Source organism: Eptatretus burgeri, chromosome 3 (assembly GCF_056783735.1).
Source record: "Eptatretus burgeri isolate ZD-2024b chromosome 3, Ebu_testis_v1, whole genome shotgun sequence".
Lineage (NCBI taxonomy): Eukaryota > Metazoa > Chordata > Myxini > Myxiniformes > Myxinidae > Eptatretus > Eptatretus burgeri.
The window spans coordinates 11,929,899-11,955,525 of NC_140963.1; the positions used below are offsets into that span (position 1 = coordinate 11,929,899).

Genomic DNA, 25,627 nt, shown 5'->3' on the forward strand with positions numbered 1-25,627 from the left:
GCCAATAACTTTACCATGAAAAAAAAAAAAAAAACCAAGTCCACATCTGCATGACAACAAAGTTTCTGTTTCCAACAGAAACCAAGCCTATCACATCAAGATTCCTTCCTTCCTGCTAGTTTCAAACATCAGCAAAGATTGTTCCTTTTTGGCAAGAATAATCATGTTCTTGAATGCCTGCCAAGTGTTTTAAAATCAGAGAAATTTTCTCGATCCACCTTCCGAACAAAGTTAGATGAACAGACTGGTGATGCCACCTTTATATTTTCCAAGCCAATGTAAATATCATCCCAGTCTCGTGCGTTTACCCACTGTCTCAAATTGCAAAAATTGATGGACTTCCTCCTATAACATGTAAATGACCGCACTGAACCTCCAGAGTTGGGTCCAATGAACCAGCCTGATTGGGAAATGAAATATCAACCAAATGGGAGAACGAGAGCAGCCATAATATGTTCGAAGCGGGCACACTCATTGGTCTCGATGGGAAGTTCTTCCCCAAATTTAAAGCTGAAACCTCAAAACTTTAGTCCCCTTCTATTAGGCTGATTTAACCTCACCTCCTTCAACTGCAAGATAAAGTCCTTCACGTCTGCGTTGCAAATCAAGAGGTGCATTATTTTTCATGGATATTTCCATTTGCTGACCTGAACAGAACTCTTTCGACTGGAATTAGACTCTCGAAATCAAATGCTGCAGTTGCCCCACAAGCATTGGGAAGGTATGTTTATAAAAGGATGGGGAAGGAGAGTGTGATGTGACCGGATAAAACATCCTTCTACATTCCCTTGTCAAGTGCCCGTTAGTCAAACACAAATACGTAGCACTTTCGAGATTTATTCAGCTTGTCCTCCTGCGTCGCCTGAACACCCGTTATTTGGCCCGTTGGTCACGTCTCCAATCATTCCATATACACTTTTTGAGGTCATCAACATTTTGATCAAATTCAGCTCGCACATGCACTTGCGAATGTAGTTGTCAATATAATTCAGTCATTCGAACCGAACCTCTGTTTCTTATCTCAGTTGCCATACGGTATTTCCATTTCCCTCTGAGATGGCCAGGAAAGTGCTTAATGATTTGTTGAAGATTTGTCATTGGCATAAAAGCAATTCTTTGGAAAAATAGCCACGCAATTGATAATGTGTAGTGAAGGTTCACGCACTTTCTGCCTGTTGTTTGCAGAAATATTTACACCCCTTTGTTGACTTGTTAAGAAATGCACATGTGACAATACTCAGATAACAGAACCGAGCATTTAATGTCTTCAGCGCAGTGGCCTATGTGATCCCCAAGCTCATGCCGCTCGATGCTCAATTATAATTCAGACACACTGTCCAGCTCCATGAAATGTCTTTTGGCCCGAAAGATGACTGGCATGCTCGAGAACCATTGATGAGGAATACTCTGTGCCTTTGTTCTGATATTTGATGGTGGCTTGGCATTGGTATCTTTAGCATGCACAATGGGTGTTTACATGCCTTGTGAAATAATTCAGATGTCATTTTGCCCTGAGGAGTGGATCTCTGCAGTATTATTTAACACCTTCACCTGATCAAGGTAAAACGAATTTGCTGATGCTCTGTGCTGTTCAATGTCTTGTTGAATCTCTCATTCATGTGACACTGCAGTGATTGTTGTTTCTGTGCTGTTAGTCATGATTGATTCTCTCAAACCATATCCTTGTGGTTCATTTATTTTGTTTCGTTGAAAGATTTTGATAATATATGCTTGCCTGTGTTGTGACCATCTCATTTATACCGATTGTAAAGCTTTTGTAAATATGTGAGTAGTACCTAAATAAAGTAGTGTATTTTAGTAAACCTGCTGCCCTTGTTTTTTTTAAAATTGCATCCATGTTAGACGGTTGAGTTTACACACTGTATTTTGTATCACAATTGCATGGTTTAATTACTTGGCAATTCCTGGGATTGAATCACTGCAAGAAGGTTATTTGGACAATCGGGACCATTATGTGTGATTATGTTGGTCAAGTCAATTGCACCTCTGTGACTGTTGAGGCATGGAAAGCAATACCTCTTCACCATACGTGGGACATTCAAATGTTCTACTTATGATGTACTCTCAATAGGCCAAAACACCCCAAGGTTTGTTTTTATCCCCCGCCGCGTGGCGGAAGGGTGATATTGTTGTCACCCGGGTTGTCCGTCAACATTTATAGCTGTGAGTGTGATAACTCATAAACTGTTTGCCACATCGATTTGAAATTTGAGTCATGCATGTCCCACCTGAAAAAGAAGAACCCTATTGATTTTGGCTGTGGCCATCTTGAAAAAAATGTTTCAATGGTGGGGGATTCCCCATCTCAAATGGGTATAATTATTTTTCAACTCGCAAAGGTATCCCAACCCCTCTCCCACAAAGGAATTTTCACAGGATATATATATATATATATATATATATATATATATAAATAAAAGTATACGTGTACATAAAAAAAAATGTTAAGAAGTGCCATGGCCTGTTGTTTTCAAAAATTTGCCATATTTTCTGTAACAGAGAGCTTATAGCATCCATGGCTGCAGAAAATGTGGTTAAAGATTGATTACATGTTAAAAATATCGCTGTGGGGCGCCGTGGCTCAGACGCCATTTAGCTAATTAATTAAGCGTTCCCGCCACCCCACTGGATCACTGGCTGTAATGAGCTATGTGATTGGTCGGCTTGGCACGTGTCCCGTTCCCACCGATCGATCAAATTGCCACTTTTGTAATTGGTGCTCTTTGGAGTAGAACACATGGTGGTTGATTCGAGGTCGGTTACGGTTTCTGTCTTCTGTCAGCAAGACGATTTCATTGCCACGACATCACAGTGGTTCAAGAAGAAGAGATGTTTGGAGCTGCAAAATATCAGATATGTTGAGGTAAATATGAGGTTTGCTTGCGATTTGTAGATGAATCGATCGGAAAGGTTATCCTGATTGATCCATTGATCATGATTAGCGTACGCTGGCTGAGCAGGGACAAGCCTTCCAAGCAAAGTCGGCATAGGCCTCTTTTGGTGCTCATTCACTGAGCTGGGAAAGTTAAAATCGGGCCAAAACTTTAAAAAAAAAAAAAAAAACTTGCCTTCACTTCTTCTGTCTTTGCTTAGTTCAAGGGTCTTGAAGTAACTCGCAGTGACAGCAGAGATTGTGTTCATCGGACACAGTCAGTTGTTTCCACTTTGTTGTCCTGCAGATGTGGACTTGGTGCCAATAACTTTACCGTGGAAAAAAAAACCAACTAACAGAGCTCGTTTCCACATGTCAGTGTGCAGGCAAAGCTTACAAATGCATGGGATGATAACACAATTCCAAGGACGAGTGGTGATGCAGCAAGCACCGTCAACAACCCAAGTTTAAGTGGTGAGTTGTCCGGCGTTGTCGCTGAGCACCATTGTAGTTGATTGATCCGAGTTCAACTGCAAAGTCCCTGAGCACAGCCCTCTTCAACACAAGTCCGATGAGTTCTGAAGTTCCAGGTCATTTTATTAGCCTCTACGGGCAAGTGCTGCCTTGACTGATGACATTGGGACCTCTAAAACCTGTCACCTTCCAGATGATGCCAAACTCGCTCTCCTGAAGCAACATTTCACTCCAAGTGCCAGTTTCAAGCTGTTCAGAGAAAAAAGATGATTCGTCACAATCACGCACATACAAGGGATTGGCTTATTCACCTGATTGTTCTGGAGCATTTTTCCTCGACTGCACTCTATTTGGCATGTCTTGGGATACGGCTCAGATTTCATGTTTGGCATTGAGGACTTCCATCCATTGTTGGGAGAGCAGAAACAACATATCCAGTGTAGGTGTGACCTGGTCTGAAACCAAGCCATTGGAGAAGGCTGATTGGTCTGTAGTTACAAGGATCTGTTTTTGCACCTTTTTTTATGCAGGGCATACATTGGATCTGAATTCGGACGTGAACCAAAATCGAATCTGCTTGTTTTTGTCATAAGTTGACCACAACTTTTACAGATAACATGCTATACATTGTATTTGGCCCCATATCTCAACGTGAAAAATTCTCGAATCCAAATCCGGATTCAGATCTTCACCAAAATCGAAACAATTAGTCCTTGTCACAAACCCAACCTATCTACCAAGTTTCATCTGAATCTGTCCTCAACTGTTGAAGATTTAATGCAATATATTTAAAATTATTTAACTTAAAAATTAAATAATTTTTGTGTCCAGATCTAGATTCGGATATTCACCAAAATTCAGTGTTGCCGTCCTTGGCGTGTCCCCTACACACATGAAAAATCGTGACAAACAGGTCGAATTTACCTAAAACAAGTGTTTTTAGTAACACATTAGTTTTTTTTTTTTCTAAATCACTATTTTAATGCAGAAATGCATCTTTTTCATCCAAGGGTTTGTTTTAGCTTGTCCGAAGGAAAACAGCATATTTTAAACAAGGAACTTATTCTCACAAAAATGGTCTATTTCCCTAATTCAACCATTTTATAGAACAAATTAGCTTGTCCTGACACCCTTTTTGTACTAAACCACTATTCTAATTATTAAACATGTTTATTTCATCAAATACTGTGCACTTTATTTTGTTCTCAGGAAAACAAAATATTTCACACAAGAAATCGTATTCATACAAAAATGGTCGAATTTGCATGATTCAACCATTTTAAAGAAAATATCAGCTAGTTGTGACCTTTTCGTTCCAAATCACTATTCTAATGCATAAACGTATCTTTTTCTCAGCAAAACAAACTATTTCACAACACATGAGCTTGTTCTGATATTGTTTTGTGTTCTAAGGCACAAACGACTTTTCAGGAACACTGAACTGTACTGCAAATGGTGAAGACTTGTAATACCACCCCCCCCCCCCTTCTGTTACAAGTCTTGCACCACTGGAGACAACATGGTGTATTGACTGCTGCAAGGTACAAGCATCAATTTACCAACACCACTTGCACCCCCAAACTTGAATTGAACCTCCTCCATGCTTAACTGTTGGTTTCAAGGAAGGATATTGTAAGTTTTATAAATACTGTCTGATTATATCCAAATAACAAACTTTTAACCATTTCTTTGTTCTTGAGCATATTTTTGCCTTATTCCTCATTCAAGCAACAATGAGACCAGAGAAGTTAAAGATAGAAAATTACCCCTGGATGGGGGGGTGTGACGGTCATCTCTACAATACCACAAGTTCTCAATGTTTAGTTATGACGGAAGACGACTGCGTAGCTCGAACTATGCAGTTTGGTGCGCGCACACGGAATTATATTTCATTTCTCCTTCCTTCCTTCCTTGCGAATCGCATCGGCGTTTTTGGCCATCTTCCATATCACGTGACGATCAAACGGGAAGGAAATTCAAAAACCTGTCTGGTTAGATACAAGATAATATTTTTTACTATCATCAATAAACAGTTGCTGAATATCTTGGAGAGTGGCAGATGAGATAGGTTTTGAAAATGGCGATTTTTATAACTTACGTGACCTTGACGCTGGACAAAAGTTATATCGTTGTGCAACACTCATCGACCTCTACCCACATACTAAGTTTCATCAAGATCGAAAAGAGAAATTGTTGACGGACACTTGGTCATCTCTACTGAGATGACCTAAAAATTAATTTGAAGGCTAAAGAGAAACAGACCCTTGGTGATTGGACTTTGGGGGGGGGCGAAGAAATGTAGAATCATTTGGCTTATTCCTTGTGGTACAATGTCGCAAAAGGTTCTTAAGAAAGTGACAAGACCGATAAACAAATACACACATTGAATTCTCAAATTTAATACTCGTTTAACAACAAAAGATTCAAAAATGGATGCAAAAACGTCAACATCCTCAGTGGTAACAATGAGGTTCAATGCTCTCCGAATGTTCAGCAAAGGAACGCACTAAGGGCAGCTCTTCAATGTGCCAGCTGCCAATTCAGATGCGTCAAACTAGGTGAGCAAAACATACAATACTGATGTAGTGTGCTGTGATTAGCTTTTGCACACAGCCAACCACATGGCTGTTTGCCAACTTTCCCTGCAGACCCAAAACAACACTACACATGACAAACACCAAATTGCATTTGCCAACATGGTTAGGAGGTGGACAGGTCTTAGAGTATGGCTTATAATCAGTCACGCAAAGGCAACCTTTTTCATGGCCCTGTGACAGTCGGCGACAATACATGTGGTGATTTGCAAGCTCAAGTTTCTGATGATAGTGTTCACAATTTGTTTATGTCTGCCTTTTCTGATTGAGCCAACATCATTCAAAGACATAAAACTCCAGGTAAATGGTGAAAGCAGCTTGAGTTGAGGTCTCATCAGCTGGCGTTCAAGTGTCAGAAAAGGCAGCGTCACAATATGAATGAGATTCTTGGCTCTGGAAAACGAGTCAAGAAACAAAGAATGACCCTTCAAAAGATTTCTGTGATAATCGTCATAACGAGTCGGCTGAATGGCTCTTCTGCTTTCCAATCCAATTGTCCAAAGAGCAGGGTAAATAACTAATTCATCAAAGCGAGTGGAATTCTCAAATGATCACGTGAAGATGGTACGTCGACCATCGGCACAAAGTTTTGGATCTTCTCAGCTCTTTCAGGTTAAAAATAAATTCATTTAAAATAATAATAATAATAATAAAACAGGCTGTAGTATTGTTCTTCCTGTTGATATAAGTGGCTTCTTTTCACACCACCTCGAACATATTTACCTGTGAAGCAGGAAAGAAAATTCCCAATTGCTCATCCGAACCTGAAAAATGTTAAGCTTTGTGTTAGAGCACTGCATCAGTGACACAGCCGTAGGCTGCATATGGACGATAGTAAAATCTGATAAGTCCATAAAAAAAAAAAATCAATGCAAGAGCAGGATGTGTACCAAAGCTGGGCCACAACAGACGTTTGATCTCTCCAGCACTTCGGTTATGTTCTGGTTGTTTTCAGCACAGACTGGAAAAATTTTGTTTGAATGTTGGACAATACTGAAACCTGCTAACGAGGACAGTTTATCAGATACAGAATACCGAGCAAGTATAATGTTCCCACTGTAATAATTTTACACTATCAGCTGATAATAAGGAATTAAACTTTTTAAGAAGGGACAACAAACAGAATTCAATTTATGAACTACAATGATAAAAAAACAGCTTTTTTTTGTTTTTTTCTATCAAACTCTATAAATACTATTTACAGTACACTGCAGTTTTCACAGGCTGCCTCATTCTTGCCCCCAATTACAACCCCTGCTGCTGCCAGGGAATGCATTAAATGGACAAATTTGCACGCCGAGCCAAACGCATGCGTATTTGATCACTGTCCATTTCAAAACTACTGCAAATATGCAATTTCTTGACGAGTGGTAAAAGCGCTTTCCAGCATTGAATGCGCTACAAATAATTAGCTCTGTACAAACTAAGTTACATACATTCAATGTCTACGGCTGAGACACGGCACAGTGTCAGACAGCGGAGAAAATCTCATGAATGATCGAGTCGTCTTTGCAGCAAATGTGGTGCATAGTTGAAACACATTCATTCAGTCCTGCACGGGCCCCTAAGAGGTGTCCGCGGTAAGATATAGCCACCGGCGTTGAGCTGTGGATCTGCAGTGCTGGCTTGCCGGCTCATATTCACTGCTGTCACTCTAACCAAGTTGCAGCTTATCAATACCCTATAGCCAATGGCTTATGGGAGAACAGACGATGACAGCAGCAGGGAAGGAATAACAATACAAGTTAAAAAAAAAATTGACAAATTCTATTTTGAGGCCATTTCATCGGTATAGAGAGGCCTCAACGAGACGGTACCAAAAGTTAACTTCAAGCACATTGATCATATTCAAATCAGCAGTGCAGAATAACTACACTGCAAAACAGAGAATTTCATGGGATGTTATCAAGTCAACCTGCAACAAGTCTTCAACTCCGTTACTTTCTTTGAGGTGGTGTTCGGAGTGTCCCAAGGAATCTGTTCGCATTCACATGTCACCCATAAATGGTCACAGTGAAGACAACCCCACAAGGAAAGAGGATGCCGTGTTGAACAATAGATATAATCCCAGCCCTGCACATGGCGATGAAATGTGAATGATTTCTCACATGACTTGGAGGGACACAAATGAGGTAGAAAGGTGGCTGTTTTCTCCATTTATCAAGTGGCAAGTGTCTTCTGTGACAGAGCACAATGTCCCCACATGTTTGTGGACAGTTCGATGAGACAAGTCTCAAAAGTGCTCACTTTTAGCACCCACCCAAATGAGCAGAGAGTGGTCTTGGAGGTATTAAAAAGATGGGAGTGAATGAGCTAAAACTACAAGGGAAAGTAGCAGAACGAGATAATTTCAAGACAATGTGGTCGAAAATAAACTCAACAGTTCACCGCAAACATCCTTAGATCTTTATGTCTTCTTGTTGGCTCAGTTGTGACAGTGTTTTCTTGATGCGCAGAGCCGTGAGACGAGCAGCACGGTTCGAATACCAGCATTCTCGCATTATTTTTGCCATAACGCGCAGAGCCTGGTGGGTAAAAGGAGACAGAGAGAGAGGGGGATGAATAGTGATGACAATAGACTTGAGGTGAAATGGTTTGAGACAAGTAGCGATAAAGTACACCGCCCCCGTGCCAAATAAATAAACAACAAATCCTCCAATGCGCAGCACATGGAGGCAGAATTGGGAGTGGTGTACAATAATTATTGATTGGTGAATTGTATAATTAAAATAATTAATTTTTCAATTTTAATTAATGCCGAACAGCATAATTAAATCCCCACTGTTTCATTCGAATCTGTAAGTTTTTGAAAATTAAGTAATTAATCGAAAAATGAATAATTAATTGATAAGACAAAAATACCCATTATAGCCAGATCACTTGGTCACTGTCATGTCCAAGTATCAGCTTCCGAGTTCAAAATATGCCTGAGATACTTGCCAGGATAAGGAGTAAAATAAAAACTCGATAATAATGAAGTAATTAATCAATTAATTGATTATCGAAAAATAAAAAATAACGTTTTTTGCGAAAGAACATCTTCACTTTTGTCCTTAAATTTCATCTTTCAGCTCAAAGGATGGCAGAGATATCGCCCGAGCAAGCAAGAAAGAAAATTAATTGATTAATCAATAAATCAAAATTACTCTTAAAATACAAATCACTTGGTCACTGCAAGGTCCACAAGTCTGAAGACGACGATGGTTCACGAGCGGTATTTGACGATGTTGATTGTTTCAGAAGTCAGGATGAGACTGTGATAATTTTTGACCAAGTTATTATAATGATCAACATGTGGTACGAGTGACAGGTTATTAGCTGCAAAATGTCGAAAACCCGGTTTCGTTCAACAACTTTCAAAATTTGACCTTTACATAACCTTTAAAGGTCACAAAACAATGTTGTGGACATTAAAATAGGGAAACAGGATACGTGCTATAGCTTATTGGAGTTAGTTCGTCGAAGAAGGTCGAAAACCCGGTTCGATTCCCACAACTTTGAAAATTTGACCTTTGTGAACGTTAAAGGTCAAAGGTCAAGGATTATGACCTTTGGTGCAAAACTTCCTCTGGAACATTCCAGGAACAATATAACGTCATATAGGCTATATGGCATTTCGCACTCCTCGGATTATCCAGACTTTGATGAAATCAGCGTAAAAACAAACTTGAAGGGGGCGACACGGGCAAGGTGGTCGAGATAGAGCAAAATGGTTTCAAGACTTTAGGTGGGGAATGACCTCAAGATTATGCATAAAAAATATTGTCATCCGAGCTCTCAAAGTTTGGGCGGTCGTATGATTTTTTTGTCAAAATTCGCAATTTTCTAAGTTTGTGACGCTGGGACGAAAATGAAAAATTGAGCTCCGTGGAGCTATGCAGGTGCCATTGGGCTAACCAAATACCAAAACCCCTGTCAGATTCGACAAACCCCCTCGGAGAAGATGCAAATTGAAAAACACGTTTTTTGGGCGTGGCTCTGCCCATAATGGACGGACCATGGCCATTTTCAGGAAAACACAACTAGATCATGATATAAACCTCCCACCAAAATTTCATCAGGATCGGATCAAAACCCACGGAGCTATGCTCAGGACAGACAGACAGAGACAGACACCAATAACGAATATAGTGGTCACTTATTTTTTCGTGAACCAATATATCAGCCTGCGAGCTCAAAAAGTGCCTGAGATATTGCCAAGATGAGAAATAAAATAAATAAGTAATTAATAAATAGATAATCCCAATTCAGTCAAGTACTCTTTGGGATTATTTGATCATGCAAACAACCTCAGCGGTATAGATTGCTGGAGATATCTTTTTTTGTCTGTTTTTTTTTTTTTAATCAACCGCTGTCACAACGGGAACCCAACGGGTTCATGGGTCGTCTCGTAATATATAAATATTCCAGAAATTTTATGAAAAACATCACGTCCCTCAAACAAATTGCAACAAAATGTCTCTCACCTGTTTGAAACTCAAATAAGCACCCTCTATAATGTGTTAAAAGTCTTCAGTAATCCAGCAAGGGGGAAGTTCTGGAAATCATTCATGCACTATCCCACCTCTAAGCATCTATTTTCAGAAGGGGGTAAAATCGGTTAAAATCCCACCCCCTTAAAATATTGATTTGATGTTTTTTGTGTGTGCAGAGTCAAGATTCGTGGAAGCGCTAAAACACAGAACAGATCAGGATACAACATAACAATAGGAACAGCAGAAAGGGAGGGGAATTGCAAACATCAGGGGTGAGGGAGAAAATAGATGGAGACGGACAAGGGATGTGGTAACGATGAGGGGGTCACAAAAATGCAAGGGGTGGCAAAGCATGGGAAGAGCAGAGGGTGCAAGACCAGAAAGGCGGAGGAAGAAGACAGAGAGACCACCGACCTATCAGTGATGGCAAAGTGATAGGTCCATAGATTCAACTTCATCGTGAGAGATTCCAATGATTTTGAAAGTCTTGGTCTCCACAGCATCAATTTGAAGAAGGTGTGTGGCAGGAGAGCCAGCCCAGAGAGTAGAGCAGTACTCCATCAAGCTGTTCAATGAAGGCCTTGTAGATGGATAGGAGTTCAGGTGTGCCAAGGAAGGACTTTGTATGATGGAGTATGCCCAGTCGGCAACTGATTTTGGAGGACAACTTGAAAACAATTAAGCTAAACGGTCTAAGTTAGTTCATTTTACATATCGTGTCTCTAAGGTACCTCACTCGGTACAGTTTTTAAGATTCTTCGGGGGGGGGGGAGGGGTAAAATTTATCTGCTAATATTTAATGCTACTTTCTTTCTAATTTTAGTTGTGGAGGTGTCAGAAGATTGTGACATCTGTAAACAACTAATAGGAGGGACATCATCAGCAGCTACTCTCTTGGTGAGAAGGGAAGTGCAAGCATTAATCAGGCAAGTGAAGCAAGGAATGCCATCAAGATACACTGTGTTCCTGGGAAACAAGTACACCAGGACTGCCAACAAAAATACTGCAACTCAAAGAAATTAGCCAGTGCTATTAAACAAGACAAGCAGGATATGGCAAAGACACTGAAAGGCATGAAATTTGGTCGTCAGAAAAACCCTTTTTCTTCATTACTGATGGTCTTTTTCTGTGGCAAACCAGCCAAGTTCGGAAGAAAGAAAAAGAGGTCTGATGTTGTACCAGTCAAGACCATTTAATTCAAAGGACACAGTTCTATCGAGCAAGAGGTGATGCTTGGGCAGGTACTGCCAACCTCGCATTCTGCACAATCATGACCTGCATGCTGCAGATGCAGTGAACCACCAGACCTATTATGTAAACTTCCTTACAAAGAAGCAGATAGCAACAGTTCATGAAACGGACAAAGTGTGCTTAAAAAGGGCGAAGCTCGATTGGCAACAAGATGAAGAAAGAACAGATGCATTCTTGAAGGTTGCTAAATTTCTTGAAGAAACCGATGATGAACAGATCACCATCAATGATCTGGGTGGCCATATGAACAAGAATCTATCCAATTCAGAACATGGCGCATACAGCTACCCACACATGAAGCTCAAACTCCAGAACACTTCGGAGATAGCATCATCCAAACTGAGATTAACGGCAAGCCTTATGTGGTCACCTACATGAGCATGGCGAAAGTTGTGTTCCAAGATGGTGACAGTCTTCAAGAGGCGTATCCCGGCACAGTGAAGATGAGGATAATACAAACCGCTGCCAAAATTATCAGGGGCAGTGGAAACATATCCTGATTGTAAAAAGCTGGAATCTGAAAATGAATGCATCCAATACCTACCTGAAATCCTGAGAGTTCTTGAAAGGACTGTTTGTGAGAAAATCTGCCCATAGTGATACAAAAAAGAAATGATGGCATTGCTAATCGAGGTGGCAGTGCACAGTGATTTTGGCTGAAACAAAGCAGAAATCAAGAATACCAAATACCAGGAGGAGGAGATTGGGACGATACTCTGTGCAGAGCGTTGGTGTTGCTTAAGCAGTCTCCTTGGCTATTGGACACAATCCTGGACGGGTCGCCACTCCGATACAGGATACCAGCCTGCTGGCACTCATTTTGCCGACCTCGGAAGGATGACTGACCGAGTTAACCCCACCTGGTATTAATTCAATAGCTGAGCAGGATTTGAACTCAGGACCTGAGGATCCAAAGCCCACCACCCTAACCATTAAGCCAACACCAGGCATAACATGGATCTGAAATACCAGGATCTCAAGAATAAAGCCAAAAGATCGTGGAAGCTGAAGAATGCCAAAATTGCACCAGTGATAGTTGGAGCAACGGGAATGATAAAGAAGAACCTTACGCAGATCTTAAAAACGAACGAACTACAGTTGGAGGCTGTTCAGGGCTCAGTGATGATCCTGAAAAGATCCCTCGGAACAAAACTTTGAGAACAAGAAAACTTCACAGCTTGGTCAATGAATTGTGATCCCTTAAAAAAACGGAGGTGGATACTTTGAGAGCTGGAAGGACTCTGTTCCATTTTCTGAAACCCGAATATGGAGAGAACAACCAATGACACACACACACACCATTGTAATTATATTCCCCATTGTTATTTTATGATCCACTGACTGAAAGCACGTACCTCAATGCTTTGCCAGCGATTGGGAATGTTTGGTCGTTGCTTTTGCTCACAAACTATCCTCCGCATCTCCTCAATTGCAGGGTCGGATGGTACCAGATCATAATACGGCAACTGATAGTCTTCTTGAATGCCTGTGAGACAATAAAATGAAACCATTAACTGCCTGTCTTATTTCGATTATGAAATACGGGTCGGGTATCACACTGTCTTCTTACAGAGGACAAGAAACATTGATAAACTAGGAGCATGCACTCGAGTGATGGAAACATGTTGAGCGACTTTTCATGCCGATGTTAGACAAAAATTACCATGATTTAACTCAAGTTACATGCGGCAGAACATTTTAAGGCATTATCCACTCACTGTGTGACAGCATGTTATTGTATTTACACATGAATATCCTGAAAACCATAGCGGTTCTTTTCGAGTTTCACTGAAAGTGCACGATTGGATAGAATTTCAATATGCACGAAACCCGACATAAAACCGACTTGCTATAATGAAAATATAAGGTTGTGAATTGCATTAATAAAGAGACTAGCTATACAGTTCATAATGTTTCTACAATGCACCATAATCTGGGCAAACTAATGCTCACCACCAACAGAGGAGCGCCGTGCAATCTCCCACAAAACAAGGCCAAGTGAATAAATGTCAGCACGTTTGAACGAGTCAAAGTGTTTCATGTTGATGGTCTCGTCGAGAACCTCTGGAGCCATGTACCTGCACAACATAAATATTTCGCTTGAAAATAACATTTGATTATCTTTGTCTGGCTCTATTTTTTAAAAGAGGAATAGGAAGGGTGCCCATCCATCCAATAGAATTGCATCGTCAATGGGATACAGCTATGTTGCACGAGCATGAGGTAGACCCCACTTGGGTTCAAGTGGGGTTGAACTTGGGTTCAAGGTAGACCCCACTTGGGTTTTGTCAAGACACTGACACACATAATGGTCTCTTTGCAAAAGCTGCCATCAGATCTCGCAGATGAGACAGCAACGTAATGTGTCTTGTGAAATGGCAGCGCACACTGTGATTTCAAACCCACCTGTGACTCACCTTGAAGTCAAATTACATGATATTGGTAATAAACTGAGAGTAGAAAACTCAAAGACAAGTATTTTAGAGGAAAGGGGAGGTTGTACAAAATGTGGGGAGAACATGACTATAGTTGGAGAAGCAAACAGGTGGAAGCGAGTGTGTCTCTGCCTCACACAGATTATTGGCCACATCATGCACCTGGCAAGATGATTGAAGCTTTGGAGAATACTGGTTTACTTGTACCACAAACGGGGATGCAAAATTACCTTTTAGTTCCAACGCGGTTGTTGGGTGCAATGTCAATGGTGTCAGTGGCAGAATCGTGACGAACTGCTAAACCCAGATCAGCGATGCAACAACCTCCATTCTTCTTCACCAGTATATTTTTGGACTTGAGGTCTCGGTGGGCAATGGCTGGCTTGCCTGATCACACAAGCAACACGAAAACAATCACGAAAGATACAGTCCAGAAACATTGCCAAAATTCAGGCTTCATTTAAAGGTCCCATGACACTCAAAATTTTCTGGTTATTTATATATAATATTAACTTGACCTTCCTCGTGAAGAAATCACCCATGTTTCTTTTTTTAAATCAACAATGGGATAATTAGACCAATATTTCGAACATTTGTAGTGCTTTTCACAACTTGCTATGCTCTGCCCCTCAAAAAAGTTGAGTTCAGCGAACCGCAGGTCACGTGACCGTTGACGTCATCTCCAGAACGCGACTCGCTCAGAGTGGATTGATGAGACGTCGCGCGCCGTATAAAGTACGTACAAATGCATCGTGCACGTGTGTTTGCTATCTCACTGATCGTCTTAATTCCTGTGATTGTTTCGCGGAAAAGAAATTCTGCTTCCGAGTCGTGTTTGCACAACAATCACGAGGCAATTATTTATCCCTTTACTACCTTGTCGTAGTCGTGTACAAATCCAATAGATGTATGCACAATAAAGGGCTGTACCATGTCCACAAAATATAAAATGTGACTGTTGAACCTTTCCATGAAAAAATAAACTTACAGGGACATACAAGTAAAATACTAAAGATTAATATTGCATCATTTCAAGGCACAAGGAGATTTAATAGGAGAGTTTATATGTGTACTGTACCGTCCACCGAACATTTCAAGGCACTTCTGCTATTTTAACAGACTGCTCTCATTTCGAGCTCTCCTTCATTCCTTGCCTAAAAAATCCAACTATTACAGCGCTTCTTCTCTCCATGCTCTGAATTCGCCTTCATTGCATCCATCAAGAAACGTGTTAAATTGCATCTCTGACCTAAAACTTTTAAAAACCACACTTTGCCATGGATGCTCGCTTTCCATCAAACATTCTTTTTTTACAACTTCAGTGCCAACTCACCCCCCTCACCCCTCACTCTCACTCTCAAAGCAACCATCCCACTCTTCTCCCTCCAAGCCTCCCTCTCACCTCTCTCAAAAATTCCCCCCTCACCTTTCTCCCACCTTTCATCCCCCTCACTCTTCCTTCTCAAAGTTGCCCCCCCTCTCATCCACCAAGCTGCCTCCCTCCACTGCCCTCTCACCTCCATCTCTTCACTCCACCTCCTCAAATCCTCAACTGCCTTCTTCCTTTTCTCTTGTCCCCCCTCTCCCCCAGCACCACAGAGCCTTTTCTCCTCCTCATTCGGCCCCCTCCCCTCGCTATTCTGCAATACCCCACACTCTTTCAACAACCCTCCTTACCTCCCCCCCTCGTCCCTTGTCCTACCCTCCCCCTCCCCCTCCACCTCCTGCACCCAAAGCCTCCTCCCCGACCTCTTCATTAAAAGTGTGGACCTCAAATATCCGGGGCCTTCGCTCAAACCTTTCAGATATTTCCATACAGGTTGCCACTGACAAACCAGACATTATCTGCTGAACAGAAACTTTCCTCTCCCAAGACGTGTCTGACTCCCAAGTGTCTCTCCCTGGATACTCCCTCTTACGGTATGACAGACCTGAGCCTTGTCCTGGTGGAGGTGTTGCTCTCTTCATCAAAGACTCTATTCCTCACTCTCCATGCACTGCTCTCACTCCCCCACACCCCCAGGAATACCTCTGGCTTCGGCTTCCCCTCCACTCCCACCTCATGTTTATATGTGTACTGTACCGTCCACCGAACAGTGATGACTCCATCTACACCTCACTCTCCGAAAACATGGACCATCTTCTATCTTCTCATCCAAACTCTCTCTTCCTCTTATGTGGTGACTTCAATTGTCATCACGCCAGTTGGCTCGGTGTGGGTACCTCTCTCACCTGCCATGGCACCTCAGCAAAAGCTTTCTGCGACTCATTGGGACTGACTCAATCGGTCAACCTCCCGACCCGGATCTCAACCAATGGTACTCCATCTCTTCTGGATCTGATTTTGACAAATTTCCCTGACAATATCTGCTGCTCTTCCTTCGCTCCAATCGGTTCTTCTGACCACGTCCTTGTCAAAGTGGACATCTCTCTGGCTGTTATCAGAGAACCACCTCACCGCCGTCGAGTCTGGCATTTCACTCAAGCTGACTGGCAGGGTCTCCGAGCAGCCATCAAACTTACAGACTGGTCTCCTATCACTACTTTCTCAAACATCAACTCATCCTGGGAATTCTTTCAAAGAAACTTGCTCTCCCTCATGCACAGATTTATCCCCTCTCGTGTTCAGTTGTCCTCCCCTTCCTCCCGCCCTTGGTTTACTGAAGCTTGTGGCGAGGCAGTTGTCCTGAAACAACTTGCCTTTGCCTCATGGAAAGCAAACCCAACTGAGGGCAATCTCAGTTCCTTCCACAAAGCTCGGAACAAGTGTGTATCTAGCCTTAGGAGAGCCAGAAAACAACATCTTTCTCATCTCAAGTCTGAACTCTCAAACCTCTCTCCCTCCTCAAAATCCTAGTGGCGTTTAATCAAATCTGTTTCTGGTGTATGTTCCCCCTCCATCCCCTCCCTTACCTCAAATGGCTGCACTGCTGATACCACACGTGATAAAGCTGAATGTCTAAACTCGGTGTTTGCAGCTAAATCTTGTGTCCTAAACCCATCACTTTCTCTACCCACTTTACCCAGTCGCACCCAACTGTCCCTGGACTCTGTATCCTTTTCTCCTGACAAGGTGGAGAGCTTGCTTTCAAACCTCGAGTCAGATTCTGAAACTGGTCCAGACGGCATCAGCCCACGTGTCCTCAAAGCCTGCTCTTCTGCTCTTGCTCACCCTCTCTCTGTTCTATTCACCCTCTCATTTGCGCAAGGTCATCTGCCATCTGCTTGGAAATCTGCTAACATCACTGCCCTGCAGAAAAAGGTGCAAAAACAGATCCCTGTAACTACAGACCAATCAACCTTCTCCCAATCATCAGCAACGTTATGGAATCCATCATCACTTCAGACATGAAATCCTTCCTCTTCTCCAATGGCTTGATTTCCGATCATCAATTTGGTTTCAGACCAGGTCACTCTACCCTGGATATGCTGCTTCTGCTCTCCCATCAATGGATGGAGGTCCTCAATGCCAGACAGGAAATCTGAGCCGTATCCCTGGACATATCACGTGCTTTTGACGCAGTCTGGCACCCTGCCCTACTCACCAAACTCTCTTCCCATGGTATTCAAGGCCATCTCCACTCATGGCTCGCAGACTTCCTCTCCTGTCGCAGTCAACGTGTGGCCCTAAATGGAGTTCTTTCATCTCCTCTTCCTGTGCAGGCTGGAGTTCCTCAAGGTAGCGTTCTGGGCCCTGTTCTTTTTCTGGTTTTCATCAATGATCTCTCCAACTCTCTGGAAAATCCTCTATTTCTCTTTGCCGACGACTCCACCCTCTGCCGTACCATCTGTCATCCCTCAGACCGGCAAGCAGCAGCTTCTTCGCTCACTGCAGATCTGGATAAAATCACAAACTGGTCCAACACGTGGAACATGTCTTTCAATCCAGACAAATCTCACACTCTCACTATGTCTCTTCGAAATGACCGTTTAGAAAACCCCCCCATCCACTTTCTCAACAATCCTCTGGAAGAAGTCTTTTCTTTCAAGCTTCTGGGTCTCACTATCTGGCATGACCTTTCCTGGGAAAGTCACATTTCCAACCTCGCCTCAAAAGCCAGTCGCCGACTGGGAATCCTCCGTCGTGCAAAGTCCTTCCTCGGGCCTCTTGAGCTCCTGACCACTTACAAAGCTTTTGTCCGTAGCCTGATGGAGTACTGCTCTCCCCTCTGGGCTGGTGCTCCTGCCTCCCACCTTTCTCGGCTTCACGCTGTCGAAACCAGGGCATTTAAGATCATCGGCATCTCCCGCAATGAAGCAGAGTCTTTGGGCCTCTCACTCAATCACCGCAGGTTGGTCGGTGGTCTTTCTGTCTTCTACCGACTCCTCTCCAGCCTTGCCCCCCCTGCTCTCTCTGCGATTTGTCCCCACCACATTTCCACAGGGCGCTCAAGGTCCGCCAACAACCCCCTTCTGGTAAAACTACCAAAATCACGAATCACTGCTCATCTTCACTCTTTCATTCCTCTATATATATATATATATATATATATATATATATATATATATATATATATATATATATATATATATATATATATATATATATATATATATATATATATTGGTGTTTCATTTTTTCTGAAGTGCAATAATTTTATCAGCACAGGTTTGCCTTTGAACCTTTCCTATAAAAAGTGCTTCATCCAAAATCTTAGCGAAATGGGACCGTGTTAACGGGTCGCACACTTTTGAATGGTATGTTGACGTTTTTAGCAGCGTCTTGTGTAGCGAACGCTGCTCATAGAGAACTTGGCGTTGTTCATCTTCTTCTTGTTCTTCTTTTTGTGAAGACAAAACCTTAATCTCTTGGCCTCGGCTCTTGTATAGACAAGATCCGGATCTCCTTAAATACTGAGCACATGTACGGTACCTTTTGAGAGCGTCTATCATGAACTTTTAAATATTGTTTCGAATTTGGAATTCAATAGCACACAACATACAGGTTCCCTTAGTCAGCTATGTCGATAATTGCATATCGATATGTCGATAGCAATCCCGATATGTCGATAGCAGATACCGTTCTTCGGCTGCTGGACACGTATCAGATTGCTGACAAGATCATCGGTCTCTCGTTTGATACGACTGCGTCCAACAGTGGCATGATTAGCTGAGCCTGCACCATAAATGAACAGTCCCTTGGAAGACCTCTTCTTTGGCTGGCATGCCAACATCACATTCACGAGGTGGTACTGAAGAACACCGATGAACTCCTCTTCGGCTCTCCCCCAGGTCCCGACATTGCCCTCTTCAAACGATTCCGAGGAAAATGGGACATCTTGGACAAGACATCTGCTGGTACCCTCAGCGGCGAACAACCCCTGGATGAGTGGAGCGAATCACAAAGGCTGAAGATGATAGACTTCCTCAGGAGAGTCATCCATGATGCAGCCCACCCAACAGAGGACTATCTCGAACTCCTTCAGCTCTCTCTTCTCTACCTCGGAGGATGGAGCGGAGATCTGCCTCGATTTCGGGCCCCTGGAGTCTACCATCAGGCGAGATGGATGGCAAAGGCTATTTATATCCTGAAGATTGCCCTGTTTTTGCAACAACTGGCGCTGACGGGTTCGGAAAAATGCGGAGTTCGACGGCTGGCCCGTTTAGTCACTCATTTACGTCAGATTCTGGCATGAGGCAGCTGTCCCAAACTGTGCACCGAAGAATGACCTGGAGTTCTTGGCGTTTCTCCAGGTGTTTGTGGATAGAGAACTCGGGTCAACGGCAGAGAAGGCCCTCCAAAGGCACCTCTGGTACCTCTCAGAGCAAGGAATGGCCCGAGCCTTCTTCGACGAACGAGTGTCTCCCGATGACCGGGCGGCCATCATCAAGAACCTAAGCCGTCCAGCAACCTCAAAAGCACTCAAGAGACTTGAAAAGAAGAACTTCACTCTCCCTGACGGTCTTTCCAAATTGGTAACAGGGCGAACACTAGAGGCCATTGGGATCTTTGCTGGGAGGATGGTCACCACCAATAACGTGGAAGATGTTTTGCAAGATCCACTAACTCGAGCCACCGTCCGAGGCCTGCAGGTCACCAATGATGCAGCAGAGGGAGGAGTGGCACTGATAAAACTCCAAGCCCGAACCGAAGACGAGCAGCAGAAGTAGTTCCTCCTCAAAGTTGTTCATCATAACCGCAATACCGTCAAGAGAACAAAGGCTGGAGTGACTGCTCAGTTCCCTCCTGCTCCTTGAGCCCAACGATTTGATTGCCCTGCTCTCCTTGCATAATTGTTCTACATTTCTTTTTCATACATTTTTTTGTTAATTTTCAGTTCAATAAACGTTCGTTGCAATTTTTTGTCTTCTCCTCCATTTGATTTTTTCGAAGTTTCACTTGAAATGTGGAATCTTGTCCAACTGTGGGACCAGTAAATATTGACGAATCAAACCAAATATTTGCCTAAAATATTTATGGGACATAAGAAACAAGGTAAGGGGACACCCCTTCTGACAATTTTCAACAAATTTCATTTTTTTACCACCATGAGTGAAACACCCTTTTATATATATATATATATATATATATATATATATATATATATATATATATATATATATATATATATATATATATATATATATATATGCAATTTCAGTGCTTTTGAGTGTCATGGGACCTTTAAATGTTCACTTTCTTTTTTAACTCCACCACCAAAGGTTGCTGGAGGGTATGTTTTCAACCCTATTTGTCTGTTTGTGAGCAGGATATGTCAAAAAGTTGTGGATGGATTTGGACGAAACTTGGTTGGGTGTTTGATCAGGACAGATTAGACTTTGATGGTGATCCAGATGACATTTTTTTTTAATTTATAAAATGATTCTTCACCATTGAGAGATGGGGCCAAAAACTATATAATAGCATGATATTTCAGAACTTTGTGGACAGATTTCAGCCGAAACTTGATGGACAGGTTGGGTGTGTGATATGGACAAATTAATTACATTTCGGTGAGGACCTGGATACGGATACAAGAATTTTTAAAGTTATGCTTCACAATTGGGAGATGATGCCAAAAATCAAAAATAGCACAATATTTCAAAAAGTTGTGGACGGATTATGACAAAACTTGGTGGATGAATTGGGTGTGTGACAGGAACAAGCTGATTCGATTGTGGCCAAGGTCCAGATGCAGATAAGGCCTATTAGTGGAATACAAAACGTAAACTGTTCCGCCTGGCGAAGTAAACGCTCCAACGAGTGGTGTCCAGAACAGAGGTCGATACTTTGAAACCTGGATATAGGTTTCCTGAAACCCACCCACACGTGGATATAGCATACACAACAGCAATTGTGCACACACAAGCTCACACGAAAGATCACATGTAGCAACGACATTACTGTTAACTTTTATTATCAATCCAAGAGGTCATTTTGCAAATATTCAATATTGTCAATGTGAATGTTTGAGGCACGATAATGAGGTTGCCTGACCAGGCAACCATTCGTTTGGTTGCCCGATGCCAGATTTTGGCTGCCCAAGGCAACAGCGGCAACAGTTAATGTCGAGCCTTGCAGTAGTGTAGATTTTTTTTCTTCCCTCCAGACAAAAACAAACAAAACAAAATTACCCCCGTGTGGGGGTGACGAACATCTCTATAATACCACAAGTTCTCAATGTTCAGTTCAGGAAACCGCGAAACAGTCCAAACTAACCATTTAGATTGAAATAGTTCACAGAGATACACTCGGATAATACTACTAATGACATAATTAATAAATATGTATTGTTCATTTAGTACCCGGATTAACACATCAGAATCACCAGTAAGTGCAATACATAGTTTTCTGGTCCGTCCACTCTCTGGGGACATTTCACTTCCGGTTGCAGAAAAAAAAGGAAAAAAATAGGCTTAGCTCTCAGAGATTATGATAATCCTGAAGATTATTCTTCACTGATTATAATGCAACTTTCAGAATGAAAATTGGTCAAGTATTTATAGAGATATTGAGGTCTGAAAAATCGTTAGAGCGAGCAAATTCATTGATTACACTGAACAACAAAAAATTTTTACTGGAGATGTGTAAAGTGATTTAGACTAATTTGGGTACGCTGATTTCAAAAATCATAACCGTTTTGCTGTATCACGTCAGGATTTTCAGTAACAGAAATATTCCCATTGCCTAGAAGTCAGGATTTCAATGAAATTTACAAAAATTCATTTATTCATTTATTTCATCATGAATGCTTCAAAATTATAGAAATTACAGAAAAACTCCACTAGAATGTAATTAAAAATGCTTTAGGCATTTGGCTTTGCGTTTGTGCTGCTCTGTGTCAGTTTCACGATGCAGGAACCAGCAGAAATCGCCCATCATGTTCGGGTTGTGCCGCCCTTGGTAACGCGTCTCCATGAGTGAAATCTCTTGGTGGAATCGTCGCCGTGCTCGTCCGAGACTGCTCCCAAGTTGTCAGGGAAGAAGTTCAGGTGCTGGTGTAGGAAATGGATTTTCAGGGACATCCTGGAGCCAAGTTTCCTGAAGGACTCCAGCAGCTGCTGCACTATTTCTTCATAGTTGTCCGCGCGCTCGTTCCCCAAGAAGTTGTCCGTCACAGCTTTGAAGCTCCTCCACGCTGCCAGCTCTTTGGGGTTTAGAGTTGTCGGAAAAGTTTCGTCCTTCATAATCTGTCGGATTTGCGGTCCAACAAAGACACCAGCCTTGATCTTGGCCTCCGACAAGGTGTTGCCAAACTTTTCCTTGAGGTATAAAAACCCACGCCCATTCAGATCCATTGCCCGTACAAAACTTTTCATCAAGCCGAGCTTTATGTGGAGTGGTGGAAGGAAAACCTTGGCTGGGTCGACAAGGGCGACATGCTTCACGTTGTGTCGACCAGGTACATGCTCTTTTCGCTCTTCCCAATCTTTCTTCGTCCAGTGATTCTTGTCGTCTCTGCTATCCCAGAGACAAAGGAAGCACATGTATTTCGTGTAGCCTGACTGCAGCCCTAACAACAGCGCCACCACTTTCAAGTCTCCGCAGATGTGCCAGTTGAAGTCATTGTACTTGATGGAATCAAGCAGCTGCCGCATAGTCTCATAGGTCTCTGTCATGCCGAACGCGTGAGCCAGTGGAACTGATGGTTTCTCGTTGCCATTGTGGAGCAAAACAGCCTTCAAGCTGTTCTTCCCCGAGTCGATGAAGAGGCGCCAGTCTGCAGGATCGTGATCACACCCAAGTTCTTTCAACAGACCGTTGATGTCACTGCAGAATGTCATCGTGTCTTCCATCTCAAAGAACTCAGCCATGTCTCTGTGACGTGCTCTGAACAAGGATATCTTGGTGTTAGGTTCAAGTAGATTCCACTGCTGCAGCCTTGATCCAAGCAGCTCTGCCTTCGCCTTTGACAGCGAGAGATCTCTTACAAGATCATTTAAGTCTCCCTGGTTCAGAAGGTGTGATTCTTGAGTGTCGGGTTCAAAAGGTTCATCATCACCATCCTCTTCACCACTGCTTACAGCTATGTTCTGATCAGCTGGAGGTGTTGGAACGGGGTTCTCGTCATCATGAGGCACAGGTTTACGAGCAGAGACGCAGTCAGCGTACTGGATGTGACCTTTATTCTTCTTGTTGAAGCCGGCGATGCTTGTGCAGCAGAAATAACAATCATCATGATGATTCTGCGGCTCACGCCATATCATGGGCACCGCAAATGCCATGCTCGCGCGCTTGCCCACCAACCACTGAGTCAAGGTTGTGTGACAGCTTGTGCAGCAGATGTGTAGTGCCCAGCTCTGTTCTTGGTCCCCCACCTTACACCCGAAGTAGTGAAAGTAGGCGGCCTTCATTTTCACTGCTGTAGATATACTTCGCTGTTGATCTTTTTTGGTATACCGACTACAGACATAACAGAAGTTGTCAGGATGATTGGTACAGGAACGCCTACTCATCTTTATCTGAAAGAAAGAAATATAACACAAGTGAACAACAATTGTACGAAATAGACATGTTAAAGACATATGTAAATTTCATTGAAATCCTGACTTCTAGGCAATGGGAATATTTCTGTTCCTGAAAATCCTGACGTGATACAGCAAAACGGTTATGATTTTTGAAATCAGCGTACCCAAATTAGTCTTAATCACTTTACACATCTCCAGTAAAAAAAATTTTTTGAAATTTGTTGTTCAGTGTTATTAATTCCACAGAAGTTTCGTGACACTGCACAAAGTAACATGTCAGATATGAAAAAACATTTTGTCTGCCAGATTCATTAATTATTAATTATGGAATGTACTCATTGATATATTAATCAGAAAGCCCGAAGCATGTAGCATAATTTATCACATCCCCTCATCCGGGATCCGTGGCCTCGCCCCACAGCCTGCAGCCCTATGTCCGCCGGTGATTATGTTTGATATCGGCACGATCGAGAGGAGCCTGCGAATCATCCCTGCTGATGCACTGAATTGATGCAATCGTTCGGCCAGAATATTCGTTGTTAAGATGTTGCGTGATTAAATCACCAATACAGTCACTCAAATTTATACCGCCGACATACTTCTTAACAATCACCTGCGCCCCAGAAACCACAGTCAATCTGAACCATGTTGGCCACTGCTCAGATGCCATGACCGGACTACTGCGCAGTTTGGTTAAAGATGACTCGGCATTTTGGCACGCGCGCATGAAATTATATTTTGAAAATAAATGCCGACGTTTACATTTCGGGTTTTGAAACTTTTGCACCTTCGGCGGAAAATGTATAAATATGAAAGGCTAAAAATGTGTTTTATATTTATATTTCATTTCTCCTTCCTTCCTTCTTGGCGAATCGCATCGGCGTTTTTGGCCATCTTCCAGATCACGTGACGATAAAACGGGAAGGAAATTCAAAAATCTGTCCGGTTAGATACAAGATAATATTTTTTACCATCATAATCAATAAACAGTTGCCGAATATCTTGTAAAATGGCAGACGAGATAGGTTTTGAAAATGGCGATTTTTATAACTTACGTGACCTTGTGACCTCGTCCCTGACCTTGAACCCGGACAAAGTTATATCGTTGTGCAACACTCATTGACCTCGACCCACATACTAAGTTTCATCAAGATCGGAAAGAAAAATTGTTGACGGACATTTGGTCCGGCTTTATTAGGTCATCTCGGTAGAGATGACCTAAAAAGCATCAGATTATTGCCAGTACTTGCTGACAGCAGCAATGTGCAAAGCAATGAAATAGGGGGTAGGGGGACATACCGAAAACACATGCATGCACACAAACACACACACTCGAGCCATCTTTGTCCATCCATCTTATTTGCATCTTTTCTCCAAACGTACTTGTTCTAAAAATATTGACAATAAATGCTACCCCCTTTTCATGTTGCAATGTGGGTGCCGGAGACATCTCATGGCATCGATTTTCTCGACCCAATCAGCGGATATTTTAAGGATAAATCCTCCAACCCCCTCCCGAAAGGGATTTATTCACAGCTCTTTCACTTTTTTTTCCGATCAAACTTCAATTAAAGAAAGGTCATCAGGAAAAAAAAA

At 42.4% G+C, this 25,627-nt stretch overlaps 1 protein-coding gene across 5 annotated transcripts in view; it reads right to left on the reverse strand.

Moving 5' to 3' along the window:
* Nucleotides 1–5,750: 5,750 nt before the first annotated feature.
* Nucleotides 5,751–25,627, reverse strand: part of LOC147029404 (TGF-beta receptor type-1-like) — a 264,767-nt gene continuing 244,890 nt past the window's right edge. For all 5 annotated transcript variants that reach the window (XM_085872441.1, XM_085872443.1, XM_085872442.1 and 2 more), the window contains 4 exons: nt 14,353–14,509; nt 13,641–13,765; nt 13,043–13,173; nt 5,751–8,486 (listed from right to left, as the gene is read on the reverse strand). In XM_085872441.1, coding sequence (XP_085728567.1) covers nt 8,361–8,486; nt 13,043–13,173; nt 13,641–13,765; nt 14,353–14,509 — 539 coding nt within the window. In that variant the 3' untranslated portion in view covers nt 5,751–8,360. The remainder of the gene's footprint in view (nt 8,487–13,042; nt 13,174–13,640; nt 13,766–14,352; nt 14,510–25,627) is intronic.